This window comes from Urocitellus parryii, chromosome 10 (assembly GCF_045843805.1).
Source record: "Urocitellus parryii isolate mUroPar1 chromosome 10, mUroPar1.hap1, whole genome shotgun sequence".
NCBI lineage: Eukaryota > Metazoa > Chordata > Mammalia > Rodentia > Sciuridae > Urocitellus > Urocitellus parryii.
In genome coordinates this window covers 72,620,661-72,641,983 of record NC_135540.1, presented here as the reverse complement: position 1 = coordinate 72,641,983, position 21,323 = coordinate 72,620,661, and the positions used below count along the sequence as shown (strand labels likewise).

General features: G+C 37.4%; 1 protein-coding gene across 1 annotated transcript in view; it reads right to left on the bottom strand.

Annotated features, from left to right (window-relative positions):
* The window catches only part of Pkd2 (polycystin 2, transient receptor potential cation channel), a 52,595-nt gene that overhangs the window by 16,270 nt on the left and 15,002 nt on the right, over positions 1-21,323 (bottom strand). The window contains exons 3-9 of the mRNA XM_077803151.1: positions 15,464-15,597; positions 13,653-13,903; positions 10,371-10,595; positions 8,518-8,746; positions 4,110-4,277; positions 2,146-2,327; positions 906-1,026 (exon numbers count right to left, since the gene is read on the bottom strand). Coding sequence (XP_077659277.1) covers positions 906-1,026; positions 2,146-2,327; positions 4,110-4,277; positions 8,518-8,746; positions 10,371-10,595; positions 13,653-13,903; positions 15,464-15,597 — 1,310 coding nt within the window. The remainder of the gene's footprint in view (positions 1-905; positions 1,027-2,145; positions 2,328-4,109; positions 4,278-8,517; positions 8,747-10,370; positions 10,596-13,652; positions 13,904-15,463; positions 15,598-21,323) is intronic.

Below are 21,323 nucleotides of genomic sequence, written 5' to 3'. Positions count from 1 at the left end.
TACCCTCAATTACTGCAAATGTCATCATTCAACCTTCTACAAAGGATCTTTATAAAATTTACTGAAAATGGAAATGACTTCTTTTCTTAAGATGACTCTTAAGGCAATCATTAAATCTGAGTGTTATATGAAAAATACCCAGTGCCTAAGTTAAGCTGAGTTACTTTAATAATATTTTTCAATAGACTAAGTGAATATATAAATGTTAAGACAAAACACACAAAAAACCTTTAAAACTACCTTATTAGATTGAAAGTGGTAAAATTTAATTTGTAGCAAATAAAAAAACTCAAAAAGTGACCTAAAAATAATTTTAAAGCAATTTACACTCGTTGTTGGATTGAGTTTCACAGGTAATAGTCCTCATATTAGTCACTAGGTGTCTACAAAGTGTTAAATATGAATAAGTTAAAACAGAAAATCTTAATCTTGGAATGCAATAATTCACTCAAATACTACTCGTGATATCCTGGATCTAGCTTTCTTTGTCCCTTCCTTTTATTTTACTATTTTTAAAGAAGAGTAAGATTAAAAGTAATGCTAGCAAGTGACTATGAAGTGTTGACATTTGTGTTAAAAAAAAAAAAAGTGTGAGTGAGCATATTCTACTTTAGAGGCAAAGTACTGTCTTAAGTAATATAATAAATTTGCACTTAAGTTTTAACCTTTTTTTTCTTTGAGTAGAAACACATATGAATAAATGAAAGGCAATGAAAATAAATATTTTGTTAAGACTTAAAACTTTGAATGAATGAAATATAAAAAAATTTCGCCAAATCAACATTTTGTTCTACTTCCTGGTCTCTATTTAAAATAATGAAGAATAGAGCATGAAAAAAAAAAGAAGATGGTGATTCTTGAACATTAAATCTAAATCCCCTCACTATAAACAAAAGTGTACATACCAAAAGAATGAAGAACATAAAGAACACAAAGGTAGTGAAATACAGTGGTCCCAAAACTCGATTAGCTTCCTCAATCTCTGCAAAGTTGATATCACCCAAAATGATACGGAATTGAGTGACGCTATAAAAACAAAACAAAACAAAACACAACACCACAATACAGAAACAAAGAATGTCCCACAACTGATGCAACATTTATTAAAGATGATTTCACATTTTAGGATTATTGTGGAAGTGTGGATAGCTCCCAAATAATTAAAAATTCAAGTCCTTTAGAAAAATCTTGCTGCTTATGTCAGCAATGGAAGTGTTCTGGAATAATAATATGCTTTCGTGCTACATATTATTTACATCTGGTTAATATTAAATGTAATTATTATTAGGTAACTTGTATAGCAACTGGATTTAACAATCTAAAACATAATCTGGCTAAATTATGGCCTTTCTATATCTCCACAATGGTCATTCTGAACCTGAAGACAATATCTCTTAAGAGAAAAAAAGAAAAGATTTTTTAAAGGATGGCTAGATTACATGTGTTCAAAGATTCAACAATCTCAAATTAATTCAAAATGAAGGGAAAGTGACTGGACATTTTGGGTGCTAGGTTTTAGTAAAATCATTTCCTTCACTGACTTTTATCAAACAGCAGGTGAATTAGGACTCCCCATGCACAAAGCCCTATCAACTTCAATGTCATGTTATTCCTCTCCTTTCCTAACTACTAATCCCTTTGTAAATGGCACAGGAATCTTATACCGACTCTTTTGTTGGTTTTGTTTTTCCTGTACCTGGGAACTCTGGAAAAAGACTGAAAATTTCTGCACTCTGAATTTTCTCCTAGAATATTAGAAATATATATTATTCTACTTATAAAATAACTGGAAATTCAAAATGTATGGCAACCTATTTACCAAGAATGAAAATATACAAAAATGGCCTTTTAAAAGACTCCCATATACTCTGAGAGCCAGGAAGACTGGAATAGTGGTTTTCTGTGGCTGATCCACTTTATCTCAGTACCTGAGAGCAGCTATCTTAAGCATCAGCATTTCAGAAGGTATTAACAACTTTGCATTGGTAGGTAAATGTTTCTGGAAAAAGTGACTCATTTTTATTTTGAATAAACATTTTTAACTCTTCCATAGTACTCAAATAGCAACTGTGAAGATTTCTTAATGCTTGAGAAGGCAGTAACATCTCTGATTATATTTTTCTTCTTAATTTCATATATACTTACATACATTCTTGGAAAGAACTGAAGTCATCAACCTGAGCACCAAAGACGAGGTACGCCAACTGAGCATATGCTAAGAATATAATGAAGAACATAATGGCAAAGCCAAAGAGGTCTTTGGCACACCGAGACATGGTTGTAGACAGTTGGCTCATCGTCCTGTTAAAATTGATGAATTTGAAGAGCTGTAAAAGAGGAAAGACAGTGACAGGTGAATAGATAAACACAATGTGGCACATACATACAATAGAATATTATTCTGGCACAAAACGGAATGGGATTTGGGTACATATTACCATGCACACCTTGAAAACATCATTCCCAGGGAAACTATGTGTCATGAAAGGCCAGAACTGTACCATTGCACATATATGAGGCACTTAGATTGGTAAAATAAATAGAAAGCAGAAAGTACGTTACCAGGGGCTGAGGTGAGGGGGAGATGAGAAGTTAGTGCTGATGTGCACCTTAGGGTGATACGGCTCTGGTAGTGCACAGCAGTGATGGTGGCCCCACACTGTGCATGTCCTTCATGCCACAGCACTCCACATTTTAAAATGTGACAATGACAAGTTCTGTGTTATGTGTTTTAACCACAGTAAGACCAAAAGAGAGAGGACCGAAAGGACTTGGTTTTATTGTTTTCCAAAACCAGCTCTTCTATTCTTTTATTCCAAAAGGGTCTGCTAAGTCCCTAACCCATGACAGGATCTGTTCTTGGAGTTGGAAGCAGGGAACAGAACACAGCTGCAGCCTCATGTGGTCACATTTTCCAGGATGATTAACATATCATGGAAAAGGGCTTCCTCACAGTTTCAATGACTAGTGATATTTTTCCTCAAAAAAGGATTAAAATGTAAAAGAAAAATCTCTAACAAATAAACACCACAAAACATTTCAGGAAATACTATTTGTGTATCAGTAGCTATCTTTTATTTGGGCATCAATTATGTGGCAATGGTTTTCTCATATAGCTGAGTAAGCAGCCTGAGAAACACAAGGTGAGGTCTATGCCCTGTGTTAAACCTCAGTGCTTCCAGGGATAAATATAAATTCAGGAAAGCACACAGCTCCTGGTAAGCACCTTCCTCAACAGCTGTTCAAGAGAAACTTCTGTGATGGTAGAAATGTTCTACTAGTTCCATTTCCTAAAACAGTATACACTATTAACATAGAGACAGTAAGCATTTAAAATGTGGTTAGTGGGACTGAGGAACTGAAATTTTTATTACATGTAACCTTAATTAATTGAAAGTGAAATGTAAATAGCCACCTGTAGCCAGCAGTTATTATCTGTACAGCATAATCAGAACTTGAGCTGGTCACACAGGTTGGTGGCTGCTTCAAAATTAATGAAATTTCCTGCATCGCCAAAAATGAGGCTCACTGTACATAAAAATGTCCTAACCTTTCACACACCTGAAAATACACATTACATTTTGTGAAAGAGGGAAATGAGTAAATTAGGTCCTCCTTGGAGGAAAGGTCTGTCCCAGCTGATGTTCTGGGTAAAGCTTCCCTCTGGCCTCCTGGAACAGAGCAGATTGTTCTAATAAGCATTTCCAGGTGCAGCATCTCTCCAATTCCTACAAATGATCCCCTCTCTCAGATCCTTTTCCTCCCCTGGTCACATTACATAAGTTAAAACTCAGATCTGCCCCAGTGTTAGGGTAACCTGGTCCCCCAGGCCCAACTAACACTGAAAAGGCCTCTTTTGTTTGTGTTAAATGACATCTACAGGATCTGATCTTGAAAGAATTCTGGCAGCAGAAGTAGCATCATCCATAATGAGAGGAACCATCCCATGAGTCCCACTAGTTTTTCTTGATATAAATTATGGAGCAGCTGGCCACAGAATTTGCCCAAAAAAAGGCAAGTTCAAGTCCTTTAAAATTTTGCGTGACTCATGTTAATTAAAGGAAGAAAAAATAGTACTAAAAACCCAGAACATGTTCGGAATCAATTACCTTAATCCACACAAAAAATACTGTGACAGCAGCTATATTGTTGAATTGTATTTGCCAATATGCCAGATGCTCAAAGTTGGGGAAAGTATTCTGGTCTTCCAGAAAGTGGAGTAGACCCTCCACATTTGATGTTCGATATAAGCTAATTCCTATAGCCATCACCGAGAGCTGGAAAACAAAAGGCTTGTTATTTTATTATACTGCTTTCAAAGAAGCTTACCTTATAATGAGTTGTTTATTTTTCTTCACCATGTATAAATGCCACATCTGGCCAATATGCACACCCAATGGCATTCATAAAAGTCACACACTCAAATGGCAATGCTTGGCACTGCCATAAAAGACATACACAATATATATTGCTTGCATTTCCTTACTTAGGAACAGAAATCCAGTAAGTGCATGTGTCCATGGGCCTGTGCATACAATGAGTACCCACAGATGCACCCGAGATGTCACTATAACAAACCCAAACTTGAGAAGGAAGGCCTTCTGATCATTTTGCCACCCACATATAAATCATTTTCTACCCCTCTCCTCTCTTTCCCTGATTTTTCTGGTTTTAATTTTATTTTTTATTTTTTTAAATTTTCTTGTGTGCCTCTTCATTCTCCAGTTTCTAGCCATCCATTCTTTCTCTTCAGATATGCACATATACAACAGTGTCTGGGCCAGGAAGAACACATGGAAGTGAACTTGTGGTAAGCTCCACTCCCCAAAAACTCACACTCTTAATTCAAGACAAGATAAACACACAAAGCTAAATAATACAAAAAGTTCCTAAAGAGTTGGCATCACACAACATGAGGTGAAGCCGAAACCAGACACACTGAAAAGGAGTGCACAAAAGAGGACAGAATGTGCTTGGTCTAGAATATGGTGGGAATGAAGGTCAGAGAGGCTAAAGGAAACTTGCAGTGAAGTATGTGAACAAACTGGTTCCTTCTTAATCATGGCTATCTCTGCATTTATAACATACAACTTTTCACATTTTTCTTGGGTCTGAGCTATACAAGATCAGAGGGAACAATGGCCCCTTCTTGCCACCCACCACCACTGGATTAATGTGTATTATGTGAACAGTTCACTGTAGTATCTGTGCCTTTCTGTGGGATCTGAGTCTGCACTACGTGGGCTGTGACAGGTTCTTTGACCTTCTTTGTTCTTTCCCTCTACTTTTGAATGATGGCCAAAGATCACTTCATTAGACCTTCCTGAGAGAATAATCCAGACCAGGTGATTTTCATAGAAAAGACCCACCTGGCTGACAATCACAGCTAAAAAGCCAACCTTACTTTCTTTTCTTATCAGTGAAGGATTTCCAGATACAATCTTGAACTTTTGTGCTGATGGTAGGAACATTTTCTTAGAGCTCTCTGAAAATGTTCTTGTACATTGACTCATCTGAGAGGGATAAAGATGCTGGGGTTGGTTGAACAAATCCAACAATAACCCTCTACACAATTCTCACATGGTACAATTTGCTACCTAGTCCAGATGTTTTTACTCCACACAGGAGAAATGTTCATAAACACATGGAAGTGGTGGTTGTTTATACAACATCAATATCATGTTATATTAATTTTCCTTGGAACACTTCCTCCAAAATAGTGAATAAAAGAAGAGAGGTGAGAAAGAGGTTTGTGAGCATGTGGGTTGTTAGGTTACTCCTGATTATCTCTGGGATTCTCACCCACATCTACAAAAGACCTTTCTCTCCATATTAGAATGTCAGCATTATAAGGGCAGAGGATTTAGTTATTTTATCTGACTCTGTATCTCCAGTGCCTGGAAAAGTGCTATACATAGTAGATGCTTGGAAAATATCTGTTGAATAACTAAACATCTTTGCTCTGCGACACAGCAATCAACATTATTTTAATTTAGTCCTGTAAATTATCTTTTTTCAATATTTCTGCTAGCTACAAAATACTGTAGCCTAGGACAATTGACTGACTGACATAAACCTGTAGACTTCAGAGTATTTGCTGCAGAAACAGAATGAGAAAAGAGTGAAAACAATTTCAAAGTAACAGCGAGATGTGATCCTTAAAATGTAATTTTTTTTTCAGGTTTTAAGGTGAACTCAAACAAATTTAGGCTAGATGACAGAAATCCTTGGCTCAGGGTACATTTGGGGATGAGTAGGAAGCATGTCCTTACTTCTAGATGGTGAAAAAAATTTTCAATAAGAAGGTGAATTGCAATTGTCCTTCCCTGTTCTATATGAAGTATAGTCTCAACTGTGTCATGGCACTACTCAGAGTTAAACCAAAACAAAGGAAAGCAGGAAAAAAGTTTTGAAAAGATACTTGCAAAATGCTGTGACTGCTAAGATACAGAAATAATCTTTGACCCACATCTCCCCATCTATTTTCCCAGGGATGTCCATAGTAGGTACAAGGCAACTCACTGGAGTGTGGCATAAAAACCTGTAAGAAGAAAGTGCTCAAATTCTCTTTGTATTAATTTTTATATTACTCTTCTAAATTCTCCCAATACGCTCGACACACACACACACACACACACACACACACACACACAATATACTATAGTATTCAGTCAAAGTTTTCACTGATAGAAATACAAGTTAAAAAACAATGAATCCTACCAACTAGTCTTTCATCAATACTGAAGTCATCTGGTTAAAAGAAATCTGTTATGTTAGTATAACATCACACTTAACCTTTTTGCCATTATTCTCAATAACAAATAAATTTATATAAGTCCAAAAAGAGAGTTTCAATCCTTAAGGGTTACAAACAATAACTGTGTTCCAAAATAATTCTTACTGTATAGGGTCTGTACTCTGCCCTCCCTTAGTAGAGAATATTTTGAAAAATTATTTCCAGAATTGTTGCTTCTCCTACTTCCTTAAGTACTGAAATTCTTTTGTAACTCTGCTCATTATTAATACATTGGAAATGTGGGGGACAACTCCTGTTACCTTGATTTGTGTGGGCTGTGTGATGTTACACAGCCATCATAAAAGAAGGAGGCGGTTTTGACTGCACTAGGTTCCAGACTGTAGCTATTCTGCATGAATTTTTTTCTAAGTATGACCTTTTTCTGTAGCACAAATGTACATGGCTCCAGAAGCAGGTGCAGAGTGGTTAAGAGGATTAATGGAAAAGTTAACTAAGCTTTTGTGTATGAAAGCACTTGGAAATGCTCATAACACAGTAGCTTCTAACAAGCAGACTGTTGTTATTATAATGATTGGTACTAATATTGTTCATTACCATGAAACACATACCTGGGCAGTTTTACTTATGCCTAAAGTGTCCTTTCACTGAGTGACATGTTTTCTTAACTAATACTAATAAGACATGATTTAATACTGACTTGATGTAAATGCTTCACAAAAGCCAAATAAATTTTTGGGAGAGGAGCAAAGGAAAGAATAACTGTCACCAAGAAGGCTAAGACAAGAGTGAGTGCCAACAGGATAATGAATCATTTCCTGAGATTTCTGAGGTTCATTTCTATGCTAGGCAGTGGGCATAGAACAATATATAAACAGAAAAGTATGACATCAGTGTGCTATTCAAAATTTTAAGCACATAATAATTAGATGCATTATTACATGGTTAAATGTGTAACAAAACTTAGGCAAAGGCTGACTATTTTTGCTGAAGGAAGACACAAGTTTGACAATTCATTTTTACACTGAGGCCTCTGGAAGGAAGTGATTAATTAATTGACTCCAACGAAGGGAAAACAAACTGAACAACTGTTAGAAGTTAAAATACAGTCAAGGGCAGGCACAACATCTAAAAGTTGTTTTAGTCTTGACTATGTAACTGTGCTTCATGATTTCTTGTACCTTATACAGAGAACTTTGATGGGCATGACTTAAATTTTGTTCTCTGTGGACTATACATAGGAATTCTTAACCTAAGAAGGTTTACTATGTCACTCAAAATATTTTCAGGATGTTCCTTCTTGCCATAACTTGACACATACGCAGAAAAATGTAAATAATTTTTTTTTTTTTTTTTTATGTTGGAAAAAAGAAAGTATATTTAGAATTAGACAGCTGGACTTTGTTTAGATGATCCCAATTTTGTTGGCAACGGTAAATAATTTTTTAATAGACGTTGAACCCCAAATAAATAATTTTATCTCCTATATCTCATATGGCTGGCCACAGTCAAATAGTAATTGCTGAGTTATTCTCATGATTAGTGTGGTTATTTGAGAGCTCACTGTAAATGCCCCTCTACACCATAATTAGTAAGGTCTCACATGCAAAATAATTTGTAATGCAGAAGTGGATGTAACAGAGAGAGGACATTTTAGATTTTCTTCTGGAAATATCAAGATCCACAGTTCTGAGGAGATCAAAGACTGTAATTAATATGCTTTTGGGATAAGGTAGGGAAATTGGTATTGCTTTTCAACCTACCACAATGATCACAACATCCAGACAATTCCAGAAACTCCTGAAATATTGTAGTTTGTGAATGCGAATTTCCAATATCTCTTCCACGACATAATAAAGGATAAAGAAACAAAAGATAATCTCACAGGCTGCCAGGAAGAAATCAAAAGTGGTGACGTATCGAATCAGCTTTACAGGTTGAAATTGCCAAGAGGGAACCACACCGCCTGTTGCTGGGAATTCAACCAATAACCTGCATAGCAATAAGAACAATTAAAACAACTACAGCACAGGGTTATAGCCAGAAGGGTGTTTCTTCCTTCTCTGAATTACAACGTAATAAATCTGCTACCATAGCTCACCCAAGCTAGTGGCAAATCATTTTTATTATCGCCAATACCAACACACTTGTAGAATCTTGTACAAAAAAAGGAACCAGAATTCCCAAGACCTTCATCCAAAGGATTCCTTTCTCTTCAGGCTTCCCTTTATATTTTCTGGCATTTGTACTGTTTAAAATACTGAACAATTTTTTTAAAATGGATAGTTACTCAACAAAGAAATCTTTCTAATGCTACTATTAGGTGCAAGTCATTTTACTAGGTAGCATGAAAAATACCCAAATACAAAATATGCACCAAAACATATGATAGGGTTGAGAAGTAGGGTATATATTTTGCAATATGTGAAGATAGGCCTGAGCATCACATTCATTCATTCATTTACTAGTTAATGCCTAATTAGCACCAGATACTTTCCTCCAGGGTACTTTCTTTCCCCTCCCCAGTGCTTTGGGGTTCACAGGCTCTCAATCAGGGCCTATTGTCTGAAGCAGTAACATGTTTTCATTCATACTAATGGCACTGATAATCAGTGCTTTCCTATGATTGAACTAAAATTCCCATTTTACAGTTCTAACATTAAGTAAGTTAAATGATTCACTTAATGGTACCATTTTCCTATCAAATTAGAAACAGAATCTTTAACTCCATGATTTCAGACATTTAAAAGCCCTTGGGAAGCTACTAGGCATTGCTATCTCCTCTGGTACAGGTAGGACTAGAGAGTAGCCATGAGGACCACAATTTCGAGAGAGCAATATGGAGAGCAGAGCCTGGTGACAGCCTCAGAGTCAACTGTAAGGGGAAGGAAGAGGCTCTGTGTCAAGCCATGTCTCTCTGACTGACTCTGGCTCTGTACTTGACAACCACTTCCAGAAAATTAGAAAACTATATAGGAAAACGGAGTAACTGGCTTTGATGGTCATCACCCTTAAAGTCTGGGAAGGACATACTAAGACTAAGTGAGAGATAGAGCTAGAGTTTTTATAGATAGACATTGACTTAAATGTTGGCTGCTTGCCTATTTTTATCCTCTTCTAATTCTCTTAGAATCATTAAGGGAAAGTTCACCTCAGGTACCTTTGGTGAGACTTAAGCATGAGCAGGAATCCATAAGGTATAGCCCCTGACACTGACTATGCACTAATAGCTTGGGCATCATCTGAGAGTGGGAAGGTCAGGGAAGGGAGTCTATGTTTGACAGCCTTGGAACATGTAATGGAGCACGTAGCTCTGATCATCCTCATAATGGCTGAGGATAGGTGTTAGAAAATCAGATGCTTTTTCTGAAAAGGGTCTGAACTGGCATGAACTTGGACTAGATTTAAGGTTCTTTCCAAATCATAATATTCTAGGATCATAAATCCCTTCCTGAAATTTCCATGTCCCACTAAGACTTCAGTTTTCACCCCTGCCTTGTTATTGACCTGGATCCTCATTTATACGGCTACAAGCAAGAGTTGTTTGGCCTATCTCCAGAATAGGATATATAGGCACTCCCCAGAATTGGGAGCAGTATGTGCCCTCAGTACACACCTGACCACACAGAACAGGTTAATGTTGGCATTGTACACTGAGAAGTCAATAAAAGTTGCCCTGGTTCCTCGGTCCAACCAGACATTTTTCCTGAGGCTAGTAATCTGGGCAGCTGTTTCCTCTCTGGTTCTTGACAAATCCAGGTAATAGCCAGCTCCACTGTAAGATGCAATTATTCCCCAGTGGCTACTCCCATTCAAGTCTTTTTCACTTGTGTAGATCCAACTAATTTAAAAAACAAAAACAAACAGGTAAAATCAGTAAAATACCAATGGCAGTTACAAGGTTCCTGGTAAGATAAGGATAGGAAAGATGGTGGAGTGAGATGGACATCATTACCCTAGGTACATGTATGATTGCATGAATGGTGCGTCTCTACACTGTGCACAACCACAGAATTGAAATATGGCACTCCATTTGTGTACAATGAATTGGAAATGCATTCTGTTGTCATGTACAACTAAGTAGAACAAATAATTTTTTTTAAAAAAAGAAATAAGTCTTATTATACTGAGTAATACACTTGATGTGGTACTTCATTAGTGTTACTGAATTGTCATACAGTTTTTAGCCCCAGTAAGGCATTGAGGGTCCTAAGGATTACTGAGATCAATTTAGTCCCAAAGTTTTTGATGGTAGAGTTGAGAATACACACGGGGCTGTCTGTCCACAGAGCCTCTGCCATCAGTCCCGAGTTCCCATTGCTACTTTCCCTGATGATTGTCTATACTCAAGGACTACATGACTCCAAGTCCCCAGTGAAAATCACAGATAAAAGGGGACAAGTCCATCCTGTGTCTTGCTATGTGGTCTCCATTTTTTCCATATAAAATACACATGATGCCTATATAGAGATGCATATATTTTGTGAGAGATAAAATAATACATCTATAAAAAGAATCTCACACAGAGTAGGGGCTGGAAAAATTTCTTATTAATGATGTGAGATACAGTAAAATATTTGAAAAGGTGCCACTGATTAAATATATTATTCTGCAGGACTTAGAAAAAGGAGCATTAGAAAGTATAATCACTTTCATAACCTGGAAAAAATCTTTTCAGATTATTTAGTACCTTTGGTCTAATCTCCCGATTTCTACTAAATTTGTGACTTTTGAGCCTTGGTACTAAATACAGTGTACACTGAATTGTAGGTAAATTATCTTGTCATTGAAAAAGGTATTTGTCCCATTGAACATAACAAATGTGGATTCTGGGTGACTCCGTTCTCAAGAAAATTATGCAGATGACCAGACATTAGTCATTCAGCATTGCTTAGAAGGTGGCTCTGCCATAGTGACTTACCCTGGGGCAGCCACCTCAGGAGGCCCACCCTGAGACAGCCTGAGAGCTTTGCCCATTTATCTGGCATAACTACAATAATTCTAAACCTAGGAAGTTTAGAACGCAGAAATATTTGAAGCATGGGTGCTAAAGTATACTAAAACTCCTGCAAAGGTGCACATGTACAAATGTATACTTAGGATTATAAACATACATTTTAAACCAGGGGCTTTAAGTCAGACAAAAAGAAAGAAAGAAAGAAAATGCTGCCTTACCAGCTCATACTTTAAAAAACTACACTTTTCATGGAGATTCCCTGAAAAACTAAAAGTAGAAGTAGCATATAAGCCAGCAGTCTCACTAGTGGGTATTCATCCAAAGGAAATTAAATCAGCATTTCGAAGGGACCTCTGCATCCCCATGTTTATTGCAGTACTATTCACTTTAGCTAAGATACAGAATCAAAAGAAGTGTCTATCAACTGAAGAATGGATTAAAAAATCACACACACACACACACACACACAGAGGAATATTGTTCAGCAATAAGAAAGAAAGAGAGAGAGAGAGAAAGAGAGAGAGAGAGAGAAAGGAAGAAAGAAAAAAAGAAAGAAAGAAAGAAAGAAAGAAAGAGAAAGAAAGAAAGAACAAACAATGCATGCAATCCTGCCATTTGTGTAAAAGTGAATGGACCTGGAGGACATGATGTGATGTAGGTGAAAGAAGACAGGAACAAGGTAAATATTACATGTTTATGTCCATATGTGAAAGTTGTAAAATCAATCTCATAAAATACAAGCACAGAATAGTAGTCACTAGAGTTTAGGAGAGAGCATGGAATGGGGACAAAAGATGCCAGATCCAGGGCACAAAACCCCAGTCAGATAGGAAGAAATACTTCTGATATTCCACACCACAGGGGCAAGTAGGGTCTGTAATGACTCATGCTATATCTCCAAATAACAAGAAGTAGCCAAAGTTTCCCAACACAGAGGAATGATTGAGGAGATGGAAATATTAATTACTCTGATTCGATCATTACTTATTGTAAACCTGTGTCAGATTATTGTACTGCACCATAAATATGTACAACTTTCAAAAACTTTCAAATAAGTTACACTTCAAATAACTGCACTGTAAACAAAAAGCTATTTATAAGAAATATTAAAAATAAAGGAATTTCTACATCAGAAAAGTTCCTACTGAATAACCTAGGAGACAATATATACATGGCCAACAGACCTGGAAAGTCAAGGTCAAATGTTTTCTCTTATATGCAACAGCTAGACCAAAATAAGGAGCTGAGGGAGAATCCCATGAAAACAGAGAAGAAACCAGTAAAGGAGAGAAAATGGACTAAGCAGGAAGGAGGGCTGGGAAAAGGGAGAAACAGTGGAATGGAACTAACCAAACTATGCTATGTACATACATGAATATGACAAGTGAATTCACTATATATATATATATATATATATATATATATATATATCCATTACACAGTGATTTAAAAAAAAAAACTATAAGTAAACAGAAGAAAGGCCAGTAGGGTCAAAGAAAGGGAAAAGGGAGGAGGGAGTAGGAAGGTAAAGGGGGGAAGTACTGGGTACTGAATTAAATTATATTCCATGCTTGTATAATTTTATCAAAATAAACCCCAATATTACGTATAACTATAATGCACTGATTTAAAAAAGGATCAAAACATCTTAAATAAAACTTTAAAGACTCAGGTAATTTGTTTTTTGTGGATCATACAATCAACAATTTAGCCTTTTGGAAATATGCATAGAGAAACTAGAAGGGAATTGAAAAGTAGAGAAAACTTAAAAGACACCAGATGTCACTTTGGCCCAAGCTTTAAAACAAGCTTTGAGGACTCACTGAAGGCATCTTCTAATTGCTAAAACCATCAGAGAATAAATGATGGAATGTCAGTGGGAGGTCAGAGAATGAGTCAATGAGTCAATGTCACTTAGTGGCCACAGTCCCAGATACTTACGCAGTTCCATTTCGTGGCCCAAATGGAGCCCTGTCTTCGCTACTGACAGAGTAAACATCATAGCACTCTTTAATTTCCTCTCTCAAGTCCTGGGGGATGGAACAGGATCCATTTCTGACTTTGACTTGTCGTATGCGTGGAACCCCTAACAGCAGATTCTCGTAGAAAATGAAACTTCGGTTGTCAGCTTCTGTTTGGTTGCTGGGCTGCACCTTCCAGTACAGCCCATCCAGTAAGGGGCCTTCTGCAAACTAAAAGCAAAGACAACTTTTTTTTTCTTCTTTTGCCTTTTTTCATCATTATTTATTTATTTTTTTAATAATTATTTGGTGCTAGATCACACCCAGAACTTCACAAATGCCAGCCAAGCACCCTTCCACTGAGCCACAGCCCCGGCACAATGGCATGGTTTTTAAAAAAAAAATCTCCAAGTCACTGTCTTGCCTCTGCCTGAAATATTTGCATTACCAGGGTTTTGGCTACTCTGAACAAGGTAGAGCAGTAAGAGGGGGTTCTGTTGTCAGTACACTTGGCACAGGATGGGTGCTTAATAAGTGGCCACTCTGATTTCTGTTCTGGGACTAAAGGCAGTCAGGTGAGAGTGTTGTGTGAGTCCACAGCCACAATCAATTCTACTCTTCCTCATGAAAACAGCATTCCACATAATCATTGCTCTGAGCTAAAAGGTAAGAGTGTCAATTGTCAGCCTATCATCTGGTGGATTTTTTTTTTTTAATGTCTGAACTCCTGCTCTACGGGAGCCTTTCAACATATCTCCTCCTCTTTAGAGCTTGGAATTTATTATCACAGAACTGTATATGTGTGAGAAATCTCTTGTTAGTTTGTACAACGAGCTACACCCCAAGAGAAGAGAGATCTAGCCACTTCTCAGCATATAATCTTTATCAGATGATCAGCAGAGATAGCAACCAGTTCCACTGAGGGGGCAAATGTTAATATTATACAAATGTGCTTTTGATGCCAAGTACTGTTATTTATTAATAGATTCCCATGACTCAGTTTTTTTTTATGCTTAAAATCAACAGTTTTTACCCAGAGGTTAGTCAGAATTTTACAAAGTATCTCACCATGGAGAATCAATCATTTTCTTTCCATTTCCATCAGATTTTCTTAGACACTGAGCACCATATTGCCCAGATTGGCTTAAAATTTGTTCTATATAACTTTTTGCTTATGCTCTGCTACTATGGTTGAATTTTTGACACTGGGAAAGGGGCTGGGTTGAATTTTACATTGGCAAACCTTTGAAAGAATATGCTTCCCTTGTATTAAACATCATCCCAAGAGCTGGGGATACATGTCATCACCAACAAAGACAAAACACAAAATCCAAGCAACACAGAGCAACCAAAATGCTCTCCTGATTCTCAATGTTTACTGAACCATGAATGGCTGAATGAATAATAAACTGGCGCAGAAAAGTGGCTGTCATAGTAGGAACAAGTCTCTTATTCCCCAGCCAAGTGACCTTGCACATTTAAACACCTGAATCTCATTTGCAAACTGGGGACAGCAGCAGTATTGACCTTGTAAATTACCATGGGGATTAAATGGGGAAGGTATGAAATACCCAGTGTGGCATAAGGCATCTGCAAAGATCTCAATAAATCTTAACTTTATCCTTCTTTGAAGGTAGCAGCAGTAGATTTGAAGAACTCACCATGACTTACAACATCTCACAAAGTAGTAAACACTCAGCAGGCCCTGAAGAAACACATGCAGTGAAATTCTGAGGCCAAATAAACAAAGTTAAGGCATAAATATGTACTTTCAAAGTTATTTGAAAATACCTTCCAGAAGTCCTCCATTGAAGAAAGAGTTTTAAAGTTCGTTTTCTCTGTTTTAGACAATGGGGTGTCTAGGAAGAGCTGCGACATTATCCGGGTATAGTAGTATACATTGGAGCTCATCATGCCATAGGTCACTGGAACACAGAAAGAGCCAAATGAGCTCCACAATGCAACCTGCACACACATTTGCACAGCTTACAGCTTCCACAGGTGGAATATGCCTGGTTGATGAACATTTTGAATGGACAAACATCTATGTTAGGTCTTTTTTACACTTGCCTTTCTTCCTACATCATTCTTCTAGGACATGTCTACATCTTTGGCTTATAAAACACATTAAACATTAACATTGACCACTGTGAAACAAAATTGGTTTATCATTGAGCATCACGTTAAGATCAGATCATTTTACTTGATGGTTTCCAATGTGGCAGTTTGTCATCTCCCATAGAGTGGTCCTGTGTCAGACCACGGGCTGGTGAGTCTGATGTGCACAGGTTCAAAAGGAGCAGTGCCAAGCTCCTCAAGCTATGGCTGTGTCCATGCTATGGGGATAACATGAACAGGCCCTTCTCTGGCTCCCTCAGATGAACTTTCCATTTCTGTTTCCCTGCTCAGTTCCTGAGGGTGACCACTGTGAACTGGATCACCTGTGAGCCTTTGCATCTGACCAGGTAGGTCAGAGGAGACAGAGGTCTGGGTTTTTCCCTCTACTCATATGCTCCATTCTGACCATCTGATACAGTTTAGCAAAAGATCCTGTATCTTGGCCATAGCTTCTGGAGGAATCTTCTCCCACAGATACACTGTGTTTTTGCCAGGCCATTCCCTCCCAGAGTCTCTTCCATCCTGGAGTTGGTAACCTTCCCCGGAGAGCCTCATCTCCAGTGCTTACTGCTGCCATAACTCTTCAAAGAGCCTCTTCATTCAACTTGAATTATCACCTTGTTTCACCATCTCTCTCCCTGGAGGCCCACTGTTACAGACCTATCCTAACCCATGAACACTCACTGATCACACTGAATGGTCTAGAAAAGGTGGGAAAATAATTTATAAACTTGTGAGATCAATGTAAATCAGGGTTTGACTCTTGGCCATGCTCCTTACTACCCACACTGAGCAGGTGGCTTAAACTTCATGAGCTTCAGTTTTCTCTTCTGTATGATGGGATAATTAGCTATTCCATGAGAGTTTCTGATAGTTACACAAAAATAAGATTTATCTAGCACTACATGCCTGACACTAACAAATGTCCAATCATGGTGATTCTTCCTCCCTGCTGGGTTGCTACAATCTATCTATTGCAAATTTCAGCAATTTAAGAAATATTGTCTCACACTGGGTTCTAATTATTATAAGTGCAATATGGTACACTTCCCATAATTTGCTCACAAAAAGCCTCAAGGGGACAAAATATGTGTTATATTTCTTTTGAACACAGCTCTGAACACCCAGCAGATGATTAACACTTACCTGACTTTATAATAATCTTCAGGCTTCACAAAATGTATATAAAACTTACATTATGTTGGGATTCAGTGTTATTTAGTCAATCTCTCCTATAGCCCTCTTCACCTTTTCAGCATATAAAAATGCAGATTATTAAACAAGAGGAATTGATAATAGTGATTCAGTACAATCAAGCTCATCCCAAGCAATCAGCAAGAAATATACACATATGGACAATTAAAAAATACATCAAAGAAGTATGAATAATTTCCTGACCCTTGGTCAGGCTCCCTCACCTGTCATCCTATGACCTGAAGTACTAATGACAAGAACAGTCTTCTCCGAGTGTTATCCGAGTTGCTACCTTTCAAAATGTACTGGATCCTCGTTAAAGGTTTATAATTCTAACCTATTAACATTGACAGAACAGGTACTAAACATGAAGACAAACAGGTGACCTCTTCCTCCAGGAGAGGAGTTTATAGCATTTCAGGGGATGTGCTGTCTGCCCAGATACCACCAAGAGGTGGACACAGGTACAATACACTCTGCAGAGGCCTTCTACGGATCCAGAGCCAATTAATGGGGCAAAGATAACATGAAAGAGTAAGTAATGAAGGCTCCTAAAGCCAACTAAATGATTAACTTGATTAATCATTTAGCTAACATGAAATTATAATTCCTTTGGATGTGTGAATAAAGAATATTGTGAAAGAGTTTTTTTTTTTTTGGCCTATGGGTTTGTCGTTGCTTTTAAAAATGAATTTTGATAGCTTATACCTTCTGAATTCTAAATATGATCCTGTTTTATGTATAAATTTAAGTATTTTAGCCAGTGATTTTAAATATGCCTATCTTTCATTTTCCTCATGTATATAAGACCCAATATTGAGTTTTGCCTTTTAAATTCTCAGGATTTATATTGGCATCCACACCTTCACTCAAAGGGAAGCAAGCTTCTCCTGCTTGTGTAGCACCAACTGCTGGACAGCCAGGAAAACAGCACATTCTCACTTTGAAGGATGATTATTTTAACAGACCTTTCATCAGGTCAGCCCCTTTTTTGCACCAGGCCCTAGAATGAACTACTACATATTCCTTTTTTTTTTTTTTAAAAAAAAAAAAAAAAAAAAAAAAAAAAACTCCCTGTCCTGGGGATTGGAGCTAGGGTTGCTCTACCACTGAGCTACACCCACAGCTCTCTTTACTTTTTGATACAGGGTATTTCTAAGTTGCTGAGCCCAATCTCTAACTTACAATGCTCCTGCCTCAGCCTCCTGAGTAGCTGGGATTGCAGGCATGCACCACCACACCCAGCTGTCATGTGATGTCTTTGAGTGGCAGTTTTACACACTCCAGGAGTGAGCCACAGCCTTAAGTCCATGTTGGTGGCTGCTCAACAACCCTTGAATTTGGATTCAGATGATTTGAATCAGGATTTTAGCTATGTTCCATTCTGAATATCTGGCTCTAGGGACCATGACTATGGGTCTTGGTGTCTTAGAATCTTGGACAACTAATAATTTTGAAATAGGTTAAACCCCTACTAGACAACAAGGTTTTAAATAATTGGTTAAAAAAGGAAAAAAGGCATATTTAGTGTTTTTATAAGAAACATTCAATGTAGAGTTGAAAAGAAAAAAGGGACAAAATATTATTAAAGTTATTAAGTGGATTAAGAATATGACAAAAAAGATTATAAGGAAAACACTGAGTCATATAAAGTTATTGTATATTGAAAATGGTACCATACACAATAATTTAAGTATCATGAATTCATGTGTATTGAATAACAAATCATCAACAAATACAAACTAATACTTGCAAGTAGTGTAAGAATTAGCAAAAATCATAGAAACTTAACCTTACATCTTTCAATCTTTGACAGAGAAAGTAGATGAAAATTATCTAGGCACATGGAGTGTCTGAACTGAACACATGACTCACTATACAAATATAAAACTTCATACAGTAACCCTAACTCAAAAATTTGAAATCTAAATTTGTTCCAAAATCTGTAAGTTTTTGAGGGCTTGATATGATGTTACAAGTGGAAAATTCCATGCTATGAACCTTTATTTCATGAACAGAATTATTACAAATATTGTATAAAATTACCTTCAGGGTATGTGTATAAGGTACATATAAACATGGGTCCCATCCTCAAAATGACTCATGACATATAGGCAAATATACCAACATCTACTCCCAAATCCCAAACACTTCTAGTCCTAAGTATTTTGGATAAGAGTTACCCAAGTATAATCAAAAGAGATCACTCCCATTGTTCCTCAAGTATTTGTGGAACATTTACAAACTTGGTAATATGCTAGGCCACAAAAAGAACATCAGTAAATCTCCCAAATTAAAAATCAACTGGGCACACTTCTGAAGACACTGACGTGTTTAGACAGAGAGAAAGGGAGAATGCCACATGGAGATGGAGGGTTGGAGCAATGCAGCTATACCTAGGAGGCCAAGAGCTGCAGCAACCACAAAGGCTACAAGAGACAAGAAAAGACACCACAGTTCAGAGGGAGCCCTGTCCACACTTTGATTCCAGACTTTTTGCCTCAGAACTCTTGAGGCAATAAATTTCTATAGTTTTAAGGAAAAACACAAGACAAATGAACTCCTCACAACAAACAGAAAAACATAATAAGCCAACATTTTTTAAACCATAAATTATGAAAATGAACAAAAGGATGCATATAGCATGAACATATAATATTATGTCACGAAACAATTTAAAAAGTTTCTTTCCCTTAATTAGTTGTGGGCCAAAGAGGAAATCAAAATACCATAAAAATGTAACTGTCCCAGATATAAAGATGGTAGAACTAAGATATATTGGTCCTGGATTCCAGGCCATGTGTCACAAAGTGAAGGGGCCACTTTGCACAGGAAGCTTAACTTTTTCGCTAACTTCATATTGTACCATCTTCTTATAGGGATATGTTGAAGATATAATAAAAACATATATTTGAAGGCACTCTAGAAACTAAATCCATCATAAAGAAATGCCAAGCACTGTACATAAATCAAAGAATTATTAGGCTTAAACTGATTTAGTTGTCATCAACTTGTAGGGAATATTCTGTGCATCAGTGAATGAGAAGCACTAGTGAACAAAAGGGAGAATGGAAATGGGAAAGCTGTCAACAGTAAGTGAGAAGCCTTCATGCCAGCACTGCAGTGTGCTTCCTCCCTCCCTGTGAGGGTGAGGGACCATGAGCCAGTCTGCCAATCCATTTGAGGATGCATGACAGAGGTGGCCCAGGGCTTCTCTCTGGATCTGGCTCCTGAGCTGATCTTGAAGAGTATGGATTGACAAAGACTTTTTGCTTGGTCAAACTACAGTCAAGATCCTGACCCTTCTCTTAGGCTCATCTACGTACTTCCTTGTTAAGTCCAGCTTCAGCAAAGAAATTTGCTAAATTTGTTTAGCAAGACTTTCATCCTCCGTATCTGATCAGGTTCCTCATCCTACAGCTCCCCCAGTTGGTCACTCTGGCCCATCATTTGCCAGAATCCTCCTTAAGCTGCTATTTCCTCTTAGGAACTTTTTATTCCCTCACTCCCCACCCTGCTCCTTGGCTATAAATTCCACGTGCCCATGCTGCATTTAGAGCATCCTTTCCTATACCCACCATGATGGTCCTGTCTACCTTACTATGTCTTGATAAATACTGCATCGTTTTTCTTTAACAGCAGCAATTAGATTGACAGGAAGGGAAACTTACACCTGGAGACCCTTTTGAGAGTCAAAATTTGACTCTCAAATCTTGAGGAGGTTGAAGTGCCATTATTTATAGGAAATGGAATTTCTAAAAAAGTAAGCAAAGACCATAGAGTAAAATGCTGGTCCATTATCTAAATATTTAAAATTTTATCTTAAAGAAGAGGTGATTACACCTTGTCCCTTGGGAAATCGAACTGCATTAATCTGTTTTAGAAGCTCTAATGCCTGGAGGCAGGGCATGGTAATCCTAAAAGTCAAGACAGAGGGAGAGTGGTATGCATCCAAACTGTCTTCTACCTGGCATCCAGTCATCTTCTTAAAACTTAAATGAACTGCATAACTCTTTTAAAGTCCTGGCTTCAAACTGTTAGCCCCTAATGAAAGCCCACGAAATTTATAGAGTCTGGGCCATGATCACTTTTCCATCTTCATTAGATGGCATTGTCCAGTAACTGGCTTTATTCAACTTCTGGAATGCTCTGAGTCTTTTCCTGCTTCAGAACCTTCATGAAGTTCTCTCTTTATCTGGGTGGCTCACACTCTTGCTTCAATCTTCAGAAAGGCCTTCCCTGTAGGTGAACCCTCTTTCCCAGTTTTAAACTTTCGTATCACTAAACTTAAGTATTGGTGAGTCTATGGCCAGATCTAGTCCACATGGGTTCTGGAACT